The sequence below is a fragment of the Leopardus geoffroyi genome, chromosome B3 (genome assembly GCF_018350155.1).
Source record: "Leopardus geoffroyi isolate Oge1 chromosome B3, O.geoffroyi_Oge1_pat1.0, whole genome shotgun sequence".
Classification (NCBI taxonomy): Eukaryota; Metazoa; Chordata; class Mammalia; order Carnivora; family Felidae; genus Leopardus; species Leopardus geoffroyi.
The window spans coordinates 31,467,017-31,485,103 of record NC_059337.1 but is presented as its reverse complement, the minus strand read 5'-3'; the positions used below and the strand labels follow the sequence as shown (position 1 = coordinate 31,485,103).

Here is an 18,087-nt window from a genome sequence, read left to right as displayed (position 1 = left end):
TGCATGTGACATTTGACATCATCAAGCATCACTGAGTTCCTTCTTAGATCACAGCAATTCTTTGCTACTGACTGAGCTACTCAGTAAAACCTGAGGTTCTAACAATAGCCTGCAAAGTTCTGTGCACTGCCTTTCCTCTCTGACCACCTCACGTGTACCACCCCCCCACACACACACACATATACACACATGCTCACTGCTCCAGCCACATTGGCTTCTCTGCTATTTATTCCAAAATATAACAGACACGTTCCCATGTTCCCACCGTAGTCTTTGCTCAAGCAGTTTCTTCTGTCAGAATATTCCTCCTCACCTCCAAGTCTGTGCTCAAACCTCCTCTCCTCAATAAGACTTCCCTAGATATTTTAAATTCTGCAAAGTGCTTCCTACTCCCACCCCCACTTTTTGTAGCACTGATCTCTCAACCTCCTATATGACTTGCTTATTTATTATACCTATTTGCCCGTTCTCCCTTCACCAGAATGTAAGCTCCACAAAGGGAAAGGGATCCTTATCGTGTTCTTGGATCATCACCAGCCCTTAGAACAGCCCGCGATATTTTGCCGGTTCTCAGTAAATCTGTGTCCTGTGAAGGACCGAAGGACCGAATGAATGAATACTGAGACCCAAGATTGCGGGCGGTAAGCCTCTGGGCTGCTGATCGCTGGAAGGTGTGAGAGGCATTGAGACTGCTCCCAGTGGCCACCCCCGGCAAACGGCCCTCCAAGGAGGCACTCGAGGAACTACATTTCCCAGGAAGCTCTGGGTCAGGGGCGTTGTGGGTGCTGTCGGGAAGTGCATACGTGCCAGAAGCCAGGTCCGGTACCGCGAGGATGGCAGTTCAGCAAGGTGGGCTGTCGGCTGTGTTGCTGAGGACACTGGGGAGGATCGCGTCGCGGGGAACCTTCCCGACCTGAAATGCCAGGTGGAGCCCAGGCTTGCGGCTCCGCGGAAAGATGGATGGGCTCTGGGCAGAGGAGGGGGCACCTGCGATGGGGATTGAGCCATTTCAGCGCTCGAAGGAGGGTCTGGCGGGGAGGGGCCGCGCATGGGTCACTTCGAGACGGGGTGCTGTCCAATAGGTTCCTCCCGCTTCCTCCTCGTCACCTCAGCGCATCTACCTGACTCATGTCCGCGGAAAAGCCTTACTGCCCGCTTTACAGATGGGAACATCGAGGCCTGCGGAGAAGGGTCTCAACTAACGACCTACAAACCCCTTATATGACTGTCCCCCAGACAAAACCCTCAGCTTGTGTCTAGTTTCCCCAAGACAGTAGGGTCAGGCCTCAGGAGTGGGGTGGAAGCTGACCCACTCTCTATGCCCCCAGTATTCCCCCTTTCCGGTGTGGTGCAGCAGTATGCCTGGGGGAAGACAGGTTCTAACAGTGAAGTGGCTCGGCTGCTGGCCAGCAGTGACCCGCTGGCCCAGATCTCAGAGGACAAGCCATATGCAGAGGTGAGACCTGGGTTGTGTTTGACTTTACCAGCAGGTGAGACCAAGGGATTCCTTCACTCAGAGGGCCTGGGGCAAATCATTTAGGTCAGCTGGGAGAGGGAGGCAGCAAAGAGGGAGGGAAGCCCTCTTGGCTCTTCAGATCTGGGCAGGCAATGAATCCAGATGGTAGCACCAAAAGAAGAGAGGTTTTGTCATAATTGGCTGGGATTTCTGGTATCTTCCTTCCCCCAAGAACTACCAGCACTTACTGAATTTTAATTCAGCCCTCTTTGACAATTAAAACTTTGACTTTTACATCTTAATAACCTAAAATATGTGTTTTTCCTGCCCATTTAGGTGAGATAAAGCCAAAGTATAAGGCCAAAGGCCTCTACTTCTGAGATTGGAATAAATGAATGTTAACCCTTCCCAGAGGCATTTGAGAGCTTTTTAGTGACCTTGACAGTGCAGGTATCATTCTCCTGATTGGACAGATGAGAAAATCGAGACCAAGAGATCAGAAATAACCAACCCAGGCTTCCACAGCCGGTTGGGGGCAGAGCCTGAATTGGGTCTCCTGACTCATGGTATGCTGGGGTCTGCTGCCTTCCTGTATGTCTGTGATGGCATGAGCATTTATGCCCAGTCCTGGGAGGCCTGTCTTAGGATTCAGGTTGGTGGTGTCCGGTTTTTCCTTTTTCCCTCCCAAGTTTTATGTTTTTCCAGTTGTGGATGGGGTGCCATCCCCGGGGAGATGCCAAGATCCTTGACAATCGCATCTCACAGAAGACCCTAGGCCAGTGGATCGCTGACAACCAGGACTGCTTGGGCTCAAAGGTCAAGGACACCTTTAATGGCAAGCTGCCCTTCCTCTTCAAAGTGCTCTCGGTTGAAACTGCCCTGTCCATCCAGGCACACCCTAACAAGGTACAGGATTAGAGTAGAGTGCAGAGGTCGGGGTACAGAAGAACTCAGGTCAAGGCCCTCCCACTACTTTTACTGCTGCTTTTACCCCACCCACGTGCCACACTCCAGCCCAAAGCTAAATTCAGGCTTGACGACTCCCAATTTAGCTCTGGAAGGCCAGATGCTGGTGACACATGCTGGCAGCTAAGTCTAAGCGGACAGCTGACCAGCCTGTGCCCAGGGAGTTTCTCCATGCTCTTTCCTGGGTTCCCCTCATCCAGCCCAGGACTACTCTATCTGCTGTTTTCCCACCTGGCTCTCTCAGAAAGTTTGCCTTCCAGGGCAAGGCAGGCACCCTAACTATTGCCCCAACTCCTAGGCATTTGTGTGTCCAAATTTCTCATTTCTAGATGGGCAGAGTAAGACCCAGAGAAGACAGGGATTTAACCAAACTTGCACAGCTTGTTAGTGTCTGAGCTTGACTTGGTATTGGGGTTTCCTGATTTGCAGTCCAGGCCCTGAGTTTCTGCATTATGCCCTGACTGGGCTCATTGCCAAAAGTATGAAGCCACTGCTATCTGGCGACCAGGGCAGGTAGAGAGCAAGGGCTGGGTGGGACTGGTGTCCTGCTAGGTGTGATGACTGCACCTTGACCATCCTCCTCTTCCCTTCACCATCCCACAGGAGCTGGCAGAGAAATTGCACCTCCAGGCTCCACAGCACTACCCCGATGCCAACCATAAGCCAGAGATAGCCATTGCCCTCACCTCCTTCCAGGGTTTATGTGGCTTCCGGCCTGTTGAGGAAATTGTGACGTTTCTGACAAGTAAGACTGGGCAAAATAGAACATGCATATTGGGCCTACGGTGCATAGGCAACCCAGGGCAGAGCTGGAATAGTGGCAGAGAACAGAGGCTAAGTGTCACAGTAATTGAGGGGCTGCTTAGCCCTATGAATTTTTTTTTTTTTTTTAATGTTTATTTATTTTGAAGGAGAGAGAGCCTGAGCAGGGGAGGGGCAGAGAGGAGACACAGAATCTGAAGCGGGCTCCAGGCTCTGAGCTGTCAGCACAGAGCCTGATGTGGGGCTCGAACCTACGAGCCGTGAGATCACGACCTGAGCCGAAGTCGGATGCTTAACCAACTGAGCCACTCAGGCGCCCCTGGCCCTATGAATTCTTAAAGCCACTGGGGTGGACCTGTGAGACCAGGCTCAGGCATGGTTGGTAGGGCTGGTGGCAAGCAGTTGGTTTTCACCTCAAAGTTTGCTTAGCATTGCCTGGCTCCTTGGTTAGGGATGGGATAGGGAGGCCTCTTCCGACTTCCCACTCGTGCGGGTTCCACCTTGCCATTCCTGATACGGGCCCTGGCATGGCCTTCCTGCAGAGGTGCCTGAGTTCCAGTTTCTTATTGGAGATAATGCAGCAACACAGCTGAAGCAGAGCCTGAGCAGTGACTCCCAGTGTGTGGCCTCTGCTCTGCAGAGCTGTTTCTCCCACCTGATGAAGAGCGAGAAGAAGGTGGTGATGGAGCAGCTCAACCTGTTGGTGAAGCGGATCTCCCAGCAAGGTGGGTGTTGTAGGCGGTGCAGTGCCCCCGGCCTGCACTGCCCCAGCATGGGCACCAGGCACTGAGGAGGACAGGGTTCTCAACCTCTCTGCTCAAAGTGCATCACCAAAATGGGCCTTAGATGGCTTCGATGGCCTGTTAGTAACTGAGCGTTTCTTTCCTAGTCTTTGTTTCTCTAGACGGCTGGAGACAGAGTGGCCTGGAGGACTTTTCGGAGGTCTTCCACCTAGGCATTCTGAGATTTCCCCAGCCTTACAGTTGTTCTCCATGGATGGATTTCTACTTTGGGCCTAGAAAGTAGGAAGGGGACATGGGTATGCTCATCCTCCTCTTCTCCAAAGGCCTGAAGCCCAGAGCTTTCAATCAGATCTTTTTTTAATTACATATATAGATATAGATATAGATAGATAGATAGATAGATAGATAGATACATAGATAGAGATATATTTCCTTAAATAGCTGCTCCGTGCCCAACCTTGTGCTAACTAAGGAGGGTTCAGGAAATAACTGATGGGTGTGGCTGTCACATTTGGGTCTGGAGGTTAGTACAAGCAGTATAAAACAAGGCAGAGTGGATTCCAGCTCTGAGCTTATGTGACACACATGATGAGGCCCCAGCCCCTTCTCCAGGCGACCCCAGAGCTCTTCTGGCTCTCTACACATTTCTCCTGTCACCTCTGAGCCATAGGGAGCTCTTTTACCCAAACATACTGTTTTCTTTCGATTCTTTTGCTTTTGGTGTTTCTGCTTGCATGCCTTCCCTTTATACCTATTTGCCCATTCTCCCTTCACCAGAATGTAAACTCTACAAAGGGAGAGGGATCCTTATCTTGTTCTTGGATCATCACCAGCCCTTAGAACAGCCCGCGATATTTTGCTGGTTCTCAGCAAATCTGTGTCCTGTGAAGGACCGAATGAATGAATACTGAGACCCAAGATTGCGGGCGGTAAGCCTCTGGGCTGCTGATCACTGGAGGGTGTGAGAGGCATTCAGAGTGCTCCAAGTGGCACTCACGGCAGAATGGGATACTCTTGCTGGGAGCTCCCAGGACACCCTGTTCATATGTGAGGTGTAGCACCTGTGAGTCTATATCACCACATGCATCACCTGGGTTTTCTCCAGGCCAGGAATCTGTCTCCTTGAGACTGTGTTCCCAGTGCTTAGCACAGAACAGACATTCAGCATGTCTGTGTATGAAGGCTCAGAACCACCCTCCAATCCAGAGCAGCCAGTTCCTTCACTGTGACACTGACATATTCAGCTTTTACTTACTCATGCCCTCCCCACTTCTCTGCACACTCAAGAAATCTCAGCTCACCACCCTCCCCTGCCCCAATTTCCAAGACTTCCCTCACTAATCTAGCCCAGGCTGAGGTCTCCCTCCCCTGGTCAGTCTCCAGGACACAGTTTTGGCCCTGGGCTCATTCTGCCTCTTGCTCTCTGGGGTAATCAACCATCTTGGTTTGTCTGGGACTTTTTCTGAGACATGTTATGTTCAGTGCTGTGAAATGGAAAGGCCTGGGCCAACTGGGACAGGTGGTCACTCCACATGGAACTCTTGGGTTATCCCTTAAATAGATTTGAGATTCTACAGCAGTGGTTCTCAATTAGGGGACACTGGCAACTGTCTAGAGCATTTTTTGTTTCAAAACATGGATTGGGGTGCTAGTGCTATCTTGGTTGTAGAGGCCAAGGATGCTGCTAAGCATACTGCAATGCACAGGACAGCCTCCACAACAAAGGATTATCTGGCCCCAAACCTTAGCTCTTCCAGTGGCTAGGGTAGTGCTGAGCATATAGATGGTCAGAACAAGGGAAAATGGCACATCTGTGGGCTGGAAGATCAAGGAAGGCCAGCCCACAAAGGGTGGGGATGTGGCTAGACAGACACACCCACCAGTTTCTAAATTTCTGAGGGTAGGGACTTCCCCAGGACTTGGTGGCCGGGGTGGGGCTGTAAACACCACTGGGGGTTCCTAAATGGCCTTGGGGCACTCTGTGACCCTCAGTGGCTGCTGGAAACAACATGGAGGACATCAATGGGGAGCTCTTGCTGCAGCTGCATCAGCAGTATCCGGGTGATATTGGATGCTTTGCCATCTACTTCCTGAACCTGCTTACCCTGAAGCCAGGAGAGGCCATGTTTCTGGAGGCCAATGTGCCCCATGCCTACCTGAAAGGAGGTGAGTCACATTTTTTTTTAAAGATTTTTTTTTTTTAAATAATCTCTACACCCAATGTGGGGCGCAAACTCACAACCCTAAGGCCGAAAGTTGCACGTTCCACCAACTGAGCCAGTCAGGCGCCCCTAGATGAGCAACATTTTAGCAGTGAGTCTACCAAGCCTACCAAGCCTTGCTTCCTCATTTAGATAAAAGGGGGAGAGGGTGGTCAAGGAGAGACCTTTAAGGTCCCATCCAGCTCTGACCTCCCAGGGTTCCTGGGGTGGGCAGGGAAGTAACCAGTAGGGATGGAGAATGACAGCTTTGGGTTATATACTGCTTGACTCTTCACACCCTTTGCGGTCCCAGTACTCTCACGCTGAGTCTTGTGTGCATGTGTGGTTAACAATTTGAACCCAGGGTATATTGGATAAGGCTGCTGTTCTCTCCCCTACATTATGCTACCTTTACATGTGTCTTTACCCAGAGATTTTTATGCGAAAATACATTCTCACAGAAAGGTGTCACATTTTGACTCTTGGCTATTTGTCCACTCATGGACAGGATTCTGTGGTAGAATAGTCTGAGGAGGGTTGGGGCTCCCCCAGGGGCTAACGTGACTGACGATATGCAGGTGACCTACCACCTGTATTTAGTATCTCATATCTTAGCCCATTCTCCCAGATTATACATTTCACACGTTTTACCCAACGTTAGGAGGCCCAGCCCTGGAGAGTCTAAATTCAAGGCATCCTTCATCAGGTTAGTGCATGACAACTGTCTGTCCCTAGACTGCGTGGAGTGCATGGCGTGTTCAGACAATACTGTTCGTGCTGGCCTGACACCCAAGTTCATCGATGTGCCAACTCTGTGTGAAATGCTCAACTATACCCCCAGCAAGGACAGGCTCTTTCTTCCAACACAGAGTCAAGAAGACCCCTACCTCTCTATCTATAACCCCCCTGTGCCAGACTTCACTGTCATGAAGATGGAGGTGAGTGGGGAGGGTGGGGATGGTGGCAGCTATGATGGGTGTCTTTGTGTGGCATGAAAAAGCCTGGCAAGGGGCGCCTGGGTGGCTTAGTCAGTTGAGCATTGGACTTCAGCTCAGGTGGTGATCTCATGGTTCATGCCCCACATCAGGCTTTGTGCAGACAGTGTGGAGCCTGCTTTGGATTCTGTCTCTCTCTGCCACCCACCCCTGCTCATGCTCTCTCTCTAAAATAAACATTAAAAAAAAAACAAAACAAAAAAACCCTGGCAAGGTCCACAATGTGGAGTGTACCTGGGGCTGGTTTTCCTTTCTGTTAAGCTCACTTGGTGGGGGGTATGGGAGGCATAGCCACGGGACCTACCCACTCTTCTTTGTACCAGAGACCGGATGTGGGCCTCCATGCTGACAAGAGCCTGAGCAGTGGGGAAGAAGATAACTAACTCCTCTCACTGTCTTTGGGGTTGTCCTGGGCCCACTGTGAGCCGATAGGAACAGAAAGTGAAGCGCATCATCCTGCTGTTTGTTTTGCCCAGGTCCCTGGCTCCATCACTGAATACAAGGTCTTGGCAGTGGACTCGGCCAGCATCCTCCTGATAGTACAGGGAAGAGTGACAGCCAGCACTCCCACAGCCCAGACACCAATCCCCCTGCAGCGTGGTGGGGTGCTCTTCATTGGGGCCAATGAGAGCGTCTCACTGAAGCTCACTGTGCCCGATGACCTGCTGATGTTCCGAGCCTGCTGCCTGCTGTAGAGACCACAGCCTGTCTGGCTCTCCTCTGACAGTTACCCTAAATCCTAGCCAGCCTCTCAGGCCCAGCTCAAACCCTTCCCTGTTCTGGACTTGGGTGTGCGCTGGAAGAGCTGGGGTAGAGTAGCAAGCTTGAAGGTAGTGCCTCCTGAGCAAGCCTAGGACAAACCATCATCTTTCTCTTGGGAGAAGGACCCCGATGAGAACTAAGAGCAGACACTCCCCTTGTATTCTCACCATACCTCAGCCAGGCTCTCCTCAAGGCAGGAGGCAGCAGCTGTTCCAGCCTATGGCATTAAGCAGGCTGCTAAAATCTAGTACTATTTCAGCATCACTCACAGCAGAAGGATAGGCCATTTCTAAGAACAGGGTTCTGGCCCTGGGACTGCCTGTTTCCTCAAACGCAAAGGAGGGAAAAGAGTAGGCCTATGGACTCATTGCTCATTGCCACCCTCTGACTCTGTCAAAGCAATTAAAGATCACTGTGTTGAGGCTGACGTAGAGCAGTCAACCTTTAGTGTTCCAGGATAGAGCCCTTTCTGGATGTCCAGTTTTTGCTTTAATTTCTGCTTCTAAGAGCTCCCTGTGGAGGGCAGGCTGGACTTCAGGGCCCTTTTATAGGAAGGGCAGCCGGCTTCAGCCTTAGATGCAGAGCTTGCAGGCAGGCCTTGAGTCCTACATATGGGGAAGGTGGATCTAAAGACAGGTACTGTCAGTGTAAGATTCTCCTCTCCAATGTTAGTTGGCCTTAGGGCCAGGATCAGCATGTTAAGGCCAGCAGACTGGACCTGGCCACACTTGTCATTTACATACCATCCAGCTGCTTTCAGGCTACAGTGGCAAAATTTAGTAAATGCACCAGACTGTAGGGCCTGCAACACCAGACATACGGACCAACCCTTCCGAGTTTGTCAGCCACTTCTCTAGAGCACATTCAGTCACTGTATACACAGGGATTTGGGGTCAGGGCAATCCAATTCGTGTTGTGAAGAGAAACCTAGCTACTTTTTCTAAACTGGCAGGAAATACATAGGGCGTCTGCTCTTCCCGTGCCTACCCTCTAGTCTGCAAGAGGTGGCACAGCTGTCTGTTCTGCCACTGAAGTACCTGACTGCAGTCCGAGATCCTGTCACCTCAGACTTAGCAGAGAGCCAGGCTGTTGGCTCCTTCCTGTGGGGTAAGGGTTTAGACAGGCACAAAAGGATCTTCTTGGGCTACTGCCCACACTAGACCTCCTATACAATGGAAATCTAGGAAACTACCTTCAAAAAAGTTCTGGCCAATCTGTTCTGGGGTGTCTTTTTTTTGGCCTCCAAGTTTTCTTCAGCTAAAACCCAAAAATGACCTGGGAAGAAAAGGTCTGTCAAAGGGAACGCAGTCTAAAGAGAAGTGCTGTGCAAAGGCCTGTTCCATCCATGGTCTCCAATGACACAGGCCTGAAAATGATGCCCATTGGGAATAGTAGGAACAAGAGGTCCTAGGAGGAATGGTCACAGTTGGGGCTATTAGGCTGTTTCTTCATTTCAGAAGGCTATGGTCTAGGGCTTTCTTTAAAATCCTATTGTAACACAGAGACGGCTTAACTACTAGCATGATTGTGTTTATTCTTAGAAACCCCCAGAGCTGTAGAAGCCTAAGCCAAAAGTTCTGTAGAGTACTCTGTAAACACCATACACATACTCCCCTCTGTGAGGTAAGTGCAAATACACCCCTCTCTCCCCAGGGCACTGTCACCTGCAGAATATCCAGCACTCTGAATTAAGGCAGTTTGGCTCTAGGCACCTTGGTGCCTTTATTGGTGACATTTTAGCCTGGGACCTCTGGCCCCAAACAGTAGACTGTTTCTACCCTGCCTTGCTACCCTATTCCCAAAACTTCAAAGGTAATGCCTTCTACACGGAGTAACCAGCTCCGGAACATCCTCTCCAGGAACAGATGCAGGCAAATACATCAGTGTTGATTTACGGTAACTACCAGCTGGAGGTCCATCTTAAGGCCCTGCTGCCTTCACCACAGCTGTTGCCAAATGCTCAGCTACCCTCTCCTAACCAATTCCCCCACAGAAATGTGGCCCCACTGGGCTTCCACAGCACTTTCTGGCCCCCACTGGGTTTCCTGCCACCGCCAGTTTCTTTACACTGCCCTACATCGGGGCCTCTCTTCATGTGTCTCTGCAGAAACCAGAAAGGCCTGAATAGTCTTTGGTGGATGGGCAAAGGGTTCAGGATGAGGATGTTCTCACATCTTCAAATGCCTGTGGGCATTTGCACAAAGCTATCAGAATGTGAGGCACCTGTGTGACATCGCCCTGTCCCGTTCGGGAGCATCTGTGTCCCCTATCCTCCAGACCCTACCTCGAGGTGCGTCTGGCATCTGTCCCATCTCCCTCCTGCTGTGATGCTACTAGATTACACCTAACAAATAAGGACCTTCTCAGCCGTCCGATCACCTCATGTGGTAGAGCAAGAGTCCATGTCATTCCTCATACCTCTAGAGGCCACAAGACATCAAATGAAGTAACAGACCAGGTACTTTCCCATGTGGGCCCACACCCCAATCCTGACCATCATGTCCCTTGGGCTGGGAACTGTGTCCACTCTCGTTCAATCCTCACCGGGGCTCTAGGTGAGGCCAAAAAAAAGAAAAGGAAAAAGAAAAGAAAAAGCATTGAAAACTAAATTCTAGAGAGGACTGGGATGGCAAGAGATGATGAGATGCATGAGATACTGGGGGCAGGGGGCCAGCGTGTTCACTGGGGAGATTAGGCCTGTCCCAGCTGTGTACTCTGAGGGTTGTGTGGCACCAGAGGTTTACCGTGAAGCCCAATCCTCTGTATCTGCCGTGAGGCCCATGCTGGATGAAGGGAAACCCTCTGCAATGGCATATTATCTCCTCAGGCAGGCTCTCGGAAGCTGCCACGGGTCCCTCCTCTCCATCCTGTGAGCTTCTGACTACATCACATCCCACACAACTGTACGACTATACTACTCACCCATCGCTATTCTCAAGTTTAAAAAGCTCAATAGGAAGGCACCTGACTGCTCCCTGCAGCTCCCTCTGCTGGTAACCCAAACCTGCAGGCTTCTAGGGCAAGCTCCAGGCCCTTCACCTGACCTTTACACTCAAAAGTGTATTGAACTAGCTAACAACAAGGCAAAGAATGGCCACCAAGGAAAGACAAATAAATAAATATGTACATAATGGAGCAATTTTTCTCTAACTAGGGTGGGCTGACCACAGTCACTAAACCTACCCAGACAGTTTGAGCCAGTTGGAGATGCTCTGGATCCAGGAATTCTGAACGTCTTGATCCTGCTGTGCCATCAAGCAACCTGCTGTACTCCCTGCCATAGCCAAACAGGCACAAGGGAAGAGAGCCAAAGGGCCCTGCTTTATGCTTTCTTGAGTGTCAAGCCCGTAACCCATCATGGAGCCAGGAAGAGGAGAGCATATGCAATTTCTTAAACTGGTCCCATATAGTTACTCTTTTTCAGACTCCCAAACTGAAAGCCATAAAGTGCTATTTTCTGCTTCCATACACCATCCAGCATAGGCTGGGCACAAACGCTTTCTCCCTCCAAAGAGCATGACAAATACCTGTCAAGATGTTTGCAATTTTTCCTTAGCCAGCTTTGTCACTGACCGCAAGAACCAGAATTCATCTGTTCCTGCCCTTATAAAGGTGGTTTCTCCAAACTCTGCTCCAATAGCAGAGGAAAACTGCAGAATTCCACCTATCACCCTATGGCCCAGATGGGGGCCTCTGGCCTGAGAAGCACCAGGTAAGGGGTAACTATAGGTCATTGACCTTCCCAGAGGGTCAGTGCCTCCAGTGATTCTGAGGCTGACAGCAGTCCCCACTGCACTCTGTGACCTAAGAAGGGCCAAAAGGGCTCTGCAGGCATGGTGAGCAGGGCCCATCTTGGGGGCTTATGTCTATTGGAGGGTACAGGAGGAAGAGTCCCCAAGACAGCACCAGCAGCAGGAACATGTTGAAGAGGCCATAGGCTTGGGAGGGATGAGATCCAAGTCCTCATCATCTGGAATCTCATCCAGGTGATACCCATCCTGGAGCAGCTGCCGGCTCACTTCCTGGTTCACCTGCTAAGAGCAGGAGAGGAGAAAACTTTAAGCCAGGCAGTAAAGCAAAAATAACTGCTGCCCAAAGGCAGACCTACATTTCCTTACCAGAACTTCCTGTTCATGCTCCACCCTTACTTAGGCCAACTCCACACATCACTGGACTATGTGAGGAAGTGCTACCTTTTTCTACCTGTGCCTCACCCAACAGTGAGGGGCCCCAAGTGCCCTGAGCCAATACTGTACAGGCTGCAATGTCAATAACCCCCAGGGGAGCTGTTCCCACTAAAGAATCCCAAAGCATCTGACGTAAATATCAGATTCCAGATTATGTTTGAAAGTCAATGGCCTGACCGCTCCCACTGGGAACCGAGACTGGTCCTTGTGAAGGCTGAAGAATATGGGACAATGATACCAGAACAATGGGGTAGAATAGAACATGAGTTACGTTGAAACGAAGTGGGGAGCAGCTTTGTCTGCACTGCTGGTTAGACATGTTAGCCTTCCATGCTAGCAGAGATCCTTCCCTGCAAAGCAGAACCTGTCAGCCTAGCTTTACCAGTTCTGCTGAGAATGGCATAGAACTTTCCCTGACTCTTGGCTAATTTTTCTTTTCTTAGGTTTAACAATGTTAGGCACCCAGGTAGTCAAGGATAAAAATTACAGACTGCCTCTATTCTCTTTGGCAGAAACTCAGGGAGTGGCCAAGGGTTTCCAGGAGAACAAAGGAAAAATACCGGGGGCATATAGTCATGTCTCCAGCACTTCACCTCTAAGGCAGAAAGCTGCACATGCCAAAACAGACACAGTCCTTGTGTGTCTGGGGCTGTCACTCTGGAAACATGTCCAAAAGGCCAGCCCAGTAGTATCTTAGTCTGAGTTCCCATAGATGGAACAACTGAAGTTGTTTGGCCTGGAAGAAAGTAACCTTGGTGGAGGATGGCCAAGGGAGGGACAGGAATGCTGATCTCAGATAAAAGGCAATCAAAGGAAGGGAAACCAGAATTACTGGGTGACACTGGAAGGCAGGCCTAGGACCACTGAGTCCAGCGTGCAGGAGACATTTCAAGTTAATAATATTGCCTTATCTAAGAGCTACCTGAAAAAGGAATGTGTGTGTATGTGTCTGTTTTAGAGGAAGGGCAGGTGGGAAAGCTTCCTGGAGATAGTGAGTACCCAGGCACAAGCAAGCAGAGGCTGGCGAACACTTAGGCAGGGTTTGGCAAGAGGATTCCTTTTCTCTTTCTCTCTTTTTTTATTCTCCCCTACCTCCCAAAAGGATTTTTCTAAGTGGTGACCAGCACTAGAAGATTTGTGAGGTCCTTTTCAGCCCTATGGTCTCCTGAATTTTCAACAGCCCTCCTCAGACACCTATACCTCTGCTGGGGGACTAAGACAGAGTAGAAGATTGGAGAACAGACCGTAAGTCTGGCACAGTGCCGTGCATACAGCAGGCACAAGACAAGCATTTGGCAGTGGTGGTGACGCTGCCTGCAGCCTGGCCCCGTGCAGAAAGGCGCTCTGGACTTGCCTCTGCAGAGGAATACCCGGAGGAGTATCTGGATTCCAGCTCCCCATCACTAGAAGAGGAAAACAGTTAGTTCAGGGGGATGCCTGTGGAGAGCATGCAAGGGGGTCTGGAGGACTTGTGAAACGAAGACCACACATCAGAGAACTGAAACCCAGAATCTGTCATGAGTACCAGTGGCTCTTTCCATGGGCTCAAGCAGGGACGGGGTCACTGTCACTAACACTGAAGACATAACAGGGGAGGATGATTCCCCCACACAAGGTTGGTACTCCAAATCCAAGAACAGCATGATCGCCTGAGTGCTCTAACCAAACTATCCTGGGAAGGGACAATGCTCTGAAGACAGCCCTGGAACATGCATGAAGGTTCTTGGAAGAGATCTGCTGTTTTACCCATATCACTCCCCCAAGGGATAGTTCCAAAGACAGCACTCACCTGTCAGAGTCGAGGGACACCAGGTTTTCATCTGGACTCTGACTAAGGGCAGTGTAGCCCTTGTTAAACTTCACTGACCTGAGGGGAGATGGGGAAGAGACCAGGCATAGATGAAGCACCAACATTTCCCAGGGAAAGTCAAGAGTCTTTGCCCTTATGGAAAAAAGAACTGGCTGCAGTACGGTCTTGCCTTCTACCTGGTCACACAGCCACCACTGCCTGCTACAGCTCCTCAGAATATGCAGTTCCCCACACCACTCCCCCTACTGCTCCTGAGGAAAACCACAGCTACTCTTTCCAGAACTGGGAAAGCTCCCCCTCCTCACCAACCAACTGCAAGTCCTTGGGCAAATCTCTCTTCCCCTCTCTTGAGTTTTAGCTCTTAACTGTAAGATGCACTGGATAAGGTCCCATCCAGCCCTCAGAGTTTACCGTTCTGTTCAAAAGAAATACAGGACTGACTGTTCCCACACTGCTATCCTCACTCCTGGAGACCTCCCCCAGCCACTGTGTTCCTGCCTAGCTTGACACTCACAGTGAACAAACCTAAGCACGGACAAAACTGTTATTCCAAAGCCATTTCCCTGACATCATCACATCCTTAAAGGAAAAGAAAAGGTCATTCCTCTTCCCATTTTAAAATAGTAAACTAAATGGGTTGGTGCCAGGTGAATCACTAGCTCGGTCTTAAAGCGTGAGAACTGTCTCCCAGCGTGAGGAGTAAGGCCTTCTCTGGAAACTGCTGGCACAGAGGAGATGGCGCCTGCTGAGACCTTTTCCCTGAAGAATCGGGGCGGTTCGGCGAGGCCCCCAGCATGCCTTTTCTCCGCAGAACGGCCTTGGCCAGGTCCCGGTGCTTCTCTGGAAGTCAAAGGGCCCGGGTCAGCGGGGTTTTCCCCACTCCGCCGTGTCTCCCAAACGCCAGGAGCCCGCTCTCTCCGAACACATTCTCGAGACGGGAGCTGGCTGCAGCTGCCCCTCCAGGGTATCCCCAGCAGGGCTCCGGAGCCCGCCCAGGGGACCAGGTAGCCCGCCCAGGCAGAACGCCCCCGCCCCAATCGGGCCGCACTCACGCAGCTTGGCCTGAATGGAAGGCGCGCGCGTCACCATGTACGGTCCCCTCTTCTCCACAACCGCCCGGGGCCGCTCCCCGAGTCGGGGGACTCCGCTGCCGCTTCGCCCGAAGGGCAGCCTCGTGGCGCCCGGTGCGCAGTCAGGGGTCCCGCCGGGCCGGGGTCCCGGGGTAGAAGCCCGCATCCCGGGCGTGCTGGGCTCCGCGCTCGCCATGGCCCGGCCACGGCCCGCCGCGACGCACAGCCCCGCCTCCTGGCTTTCGAGTCCTGGGCGGGCAGGGAGGCGGTCTCTTCCGAACAAGATGGCGGCGCGCAGGCGCAGGCCGCAGCCGCCCCAGACTTCTGGCCCCGCTTGCTGTGGGCTGGCACAATTGCACCGCACCCTGGGGAACTGGTTAGGGTCAGTTCCGGGTTTTGGGACACATTGCGGTACTTGTCGGCCACCTGAACCTGGGCATGTCGAGGCCAATTCTGTCTTCAGTGGAAGCAAAGTATTATATTTGTGGAAAGCCCCGGCTGTACGCTCGCTGGGCGGGGCTCTTCACCCCCTAGCGCACCAGCACTTACCGCAGTGCCTCCTCGTGGGGTTCTCTCTGCGTCTCACCCGGTAATGGAGAGTCTGGGTTGAACTGAAAAGAGCTGTATGAGAAAGGGAGATATTAACGCCCTTCTCCAGAAGGTCGAGAGAGAGGTTCAAGGACGTTGAGGAGGTCACACACTAAGGGCAGTGCCTGGACTGATCCATCTAACTTCAAACCCATGTTATTTCTAATACTACTTGGTACTAAACCCTCTCTAGACATCGCTTTCTGATGCGGTTTTGGAGTGGGGCGGAGAGGGAGGGGAGTGCGGAGCTGAAGGCCAAAAAAGAATTCTTAAGACCGCTTTGGAGCAAAAAGGTGACTATTAAAGCATGAGGACAGGACTCGTGGGCAGAAAGAGCTGCACTGCAGTTCTGAGGAGTGACTGATGTTATACTATGGAGTTGGGGGAGATAAAGGCAAAGGGAAGGTTTCCAGGGGCGCCTGGGTGACTTAGTTGGTTGAGCCTCCCAACTCTTAATCTTGGCTCAGGTCATGATCTCACTTTGTGAGTGCAAGGCTGTTTCTGAGTTCAAGCCCCATGTGGAACTCTGAGCTGACAGCACAGAGCCTCAAAAAACAAATAGATAGACTGAAAAAAAATTTTTTTTTCAAAAAAAGGGAGGTTTTCAAAAGGGTTTTCATATGCTAAAGAGAACTCAGATACTGGAGGCCTGGCTGTCTTCAAGCTAAGGTGGTTTTTCCCACTAGCAAAGCGTTAATATTAAGGCAGTAGGGAGTTCAGGGAGAAATGTTACTCTGCCTGCCTCAAGTATTTGCCAATGGGCTACCGGTTAACCATTTCCTTCTTGCCTTTGTTCCCCACATCACTGTGGAGGGAAGGGTGATGTTAGGGCTCCAGGAAACTGAGACTATGGGTTTCTGGAGGTTTGGCTATTGATAAGATTGCGTTTTTCTTGTAGTTTACTAAGACATTTGTAAACAGATGGAGACTTGTGTCCTGGCTGTGATCTCTATCAGTTAACCTTTTGTTTTCCCCCTTCCTTAGTTCTTGGGCAGCCAGGAGTGCCTGAGGAATATCACTCATATCTCACCTGCAGGGAGAGGAGGTTGTTAACTTGTGCTTTGCCCTCAGCTTGCCTGTGGCTCCCTTGTCGGTTTCCACATTTTACTTTATCATTTAAAAAAAATGTTTTTTTAATGTTTTTATCTTGAGAGAGAGAGAAAGCAGGGGAGGGGCAGAGAGAGAGGGAGACAGGATCCCAAGCAGGGTCCTCACCCATCAATGCAGAGTCCAATGTGGGGCTTGAACCCATGAACTGTGAGATCATGACCTGAGCCTAAATCAAGAGTCAGACACTTAACTAACTGAGCCGCCCAGGCGCCCCAGTTTCCATATTTTAAAATGGAACCAAACGTCGCTACCCGTCGTACAGCAACAAATAATGCAAAATAGGCTGTGGAAAGAAGGGTGAAAGTGCACTGACTCTCTGTGTAGCAGGGCACGGAGCTGTCATGGCTCTTGGCTTCTCTGGCCCCCAAGGGATGTGCTTATGCTTTGCTGGAAAGAAGCTCCAGATCCATGTAGGAATTGCCAGATCTCATGAGGCTGCCATGAGGCTAATTGATTGGCCTCCACAGGGTAGATCAACAATACGCAATTTTGAATCCCCAGGGCCGCCCTAACAGTTGAGAGGAACCGTGCTTTAGGACAGGAATAAAGGAATTTAGGACTGGAGTTTTTGAAAAATCTGAAGCACGGAGGAATGTTAACTATTTTGGTAGGTTCCACCCGTTTTTGATGTCTAGAAACAACTTCGTATGGCTCAACTTTGTATTTAATTCTCATGATGATGAAATTACGAAATTGGGTTCATGAGCAAATGACTAAGAAAGAATCCTTGAGATGTTTTCAGTGCAAAAAGGTGATTTTATTATAGCATGGGGACAGGACCCATGGGCAGCAAGAGCTGCACTGGGATTATGAGGAGCAATTGATTATATACTTCCAAGTTGGAAAGGGGTTAGGAATAGCATACGTTTCTAAGGAATTTGGAGGCAAGGTTTCCAGGACCTTGAGGGGACTAGCTTTGTTACGAAAAGTTCATTTATTACTGTCTAATAAAACCTTAGGAGACCCTTCAGATGTATGTCAGAGGGCCATATGCTTGGAGGATGATTGCTAACATGTGTCTTGGGATATAAAGTAAGTTTCCAAAGAAATTTTTATATGTTAAAGGAGACTTACAGGATCCTGGAGGTCGGATAATGTTAAGCTAAGATTGCCTTTTGCCCTTAGCAAAGTATTATTGATGGGTTTTTGGAGTGGTGGTGGGGGTTCAGAGGCAATGGCCAAGAAAAAATTCTCAAAGACATCTTTGGTGCAAAAAGGCGATTTTATTAGAGCACAGGGTAGGCAGAAAGAGCTGCACTTGGGTTGTTCAGAGTGACTGTGGAGTTGGGGAGGTAAAGTCAAGAGGAAGTTTCTATTTTTAAAAAAATTTTTTAACATTTATTTATTTTTGAGAGAGAGAGTGCGAGTGGGGGAGGTGCAGACACAGAATCAGAAGCAGGATCCAGGCTCTGAGTTTTCGGCACAGAGCCTGACACG

At 50.5% G+C, this 18,087-nt stretch overlaps 2 protein-coding genes across 8 annotated transcripts; one reads left to right on the top strand and one right to left on the bottom strand.

The window, feature by feature from the left end:
- Positions 1 to 744: 744 nt before the first annotated feature.
- On the top strand, positions 745 to 9,103 carry MPI (mannose phosphate isomerase). Of its 4 annotated transcripts, none has more exons than XM_045449056.1 (8): positions 745 to 849; positions 1,329 to 1,456; positions 2,162 to 2,362; positions 3,026 to 3,167; positions 3,727 to 3,909; positions 5,920 to 6,093; positions 6,864 to 7,066; positions 7,600 to 9,103. In XM_045449056.1, exons 1-8 carry the CDS (start codon positions 834 to 836, stop codon positions 7,816 to 7,818), a joined length of 1,266 nt encoding a protein of 421 aa, XP_045305012.1. In that variant the 5' UTR covers positions 745 to 833; the 3' UTR covers positions 7,819 to 9,103. The 4 variants fall into 4 exon arrangements, with proteins under 4 accessions (XP_045305012.1, XP_045305015.1, XP_045305014.1 ...); XM_045449057.1 differs by having other exon boundaries at positions 805 to 925; XM_045449059.1 differs by lacking the exons at positions 6,864 to 7,066; positions 7,600 to 9,103 and adding an exon at positions 6,790 to 6,854.
- A 296-nt stretch (positions 9,104 to 9,399) lies between these two features.
- FAM219B (family with sequence similarity 219 member B) lies at positions 9,400 to 15,336 on the bottom strand. Of its 4 annotated transcripts, none has more exons than XM_045449064.1 (5): positions 14,935 to 15,336; positions 14,635 to 14,722; positions 13,862 to 13,939; positions 13,317 to 13,475; positions 9,400 to 11,916 (listed from the first exon to the last, which is right to left on the bottom strand). In XM_045449064.1, exons 1-5 carry the CDS (start codon positions 15,146 to 15,148, stop codon positions 11,913 to 11,915), a joined length of 543 nt encoding a protein of 180 aa, XP_045305020.1. In that variant the 5' UTR covers positions 15,149 to 15,336; the 3' UTR covers positions 9,400 to 11,912. The 4 variants fall into 4 exon arrangements, with proteins under 4 accessions (XP_045305020.1, XP_045305019.1, XP_045305018.1 ...); XM_045449063.1 differs by having other exon boundaries at positions 9,400 to 11,919; positions 14,935 to 15,335; XM_045449062.1 differs by having other exon boundaries at positions 13,427 to 13,475; positions 14,935 to 15,223.
- Between the last annotated feature and the right edge of the window lie 2,751 nt (positions 15,337 to 18,087).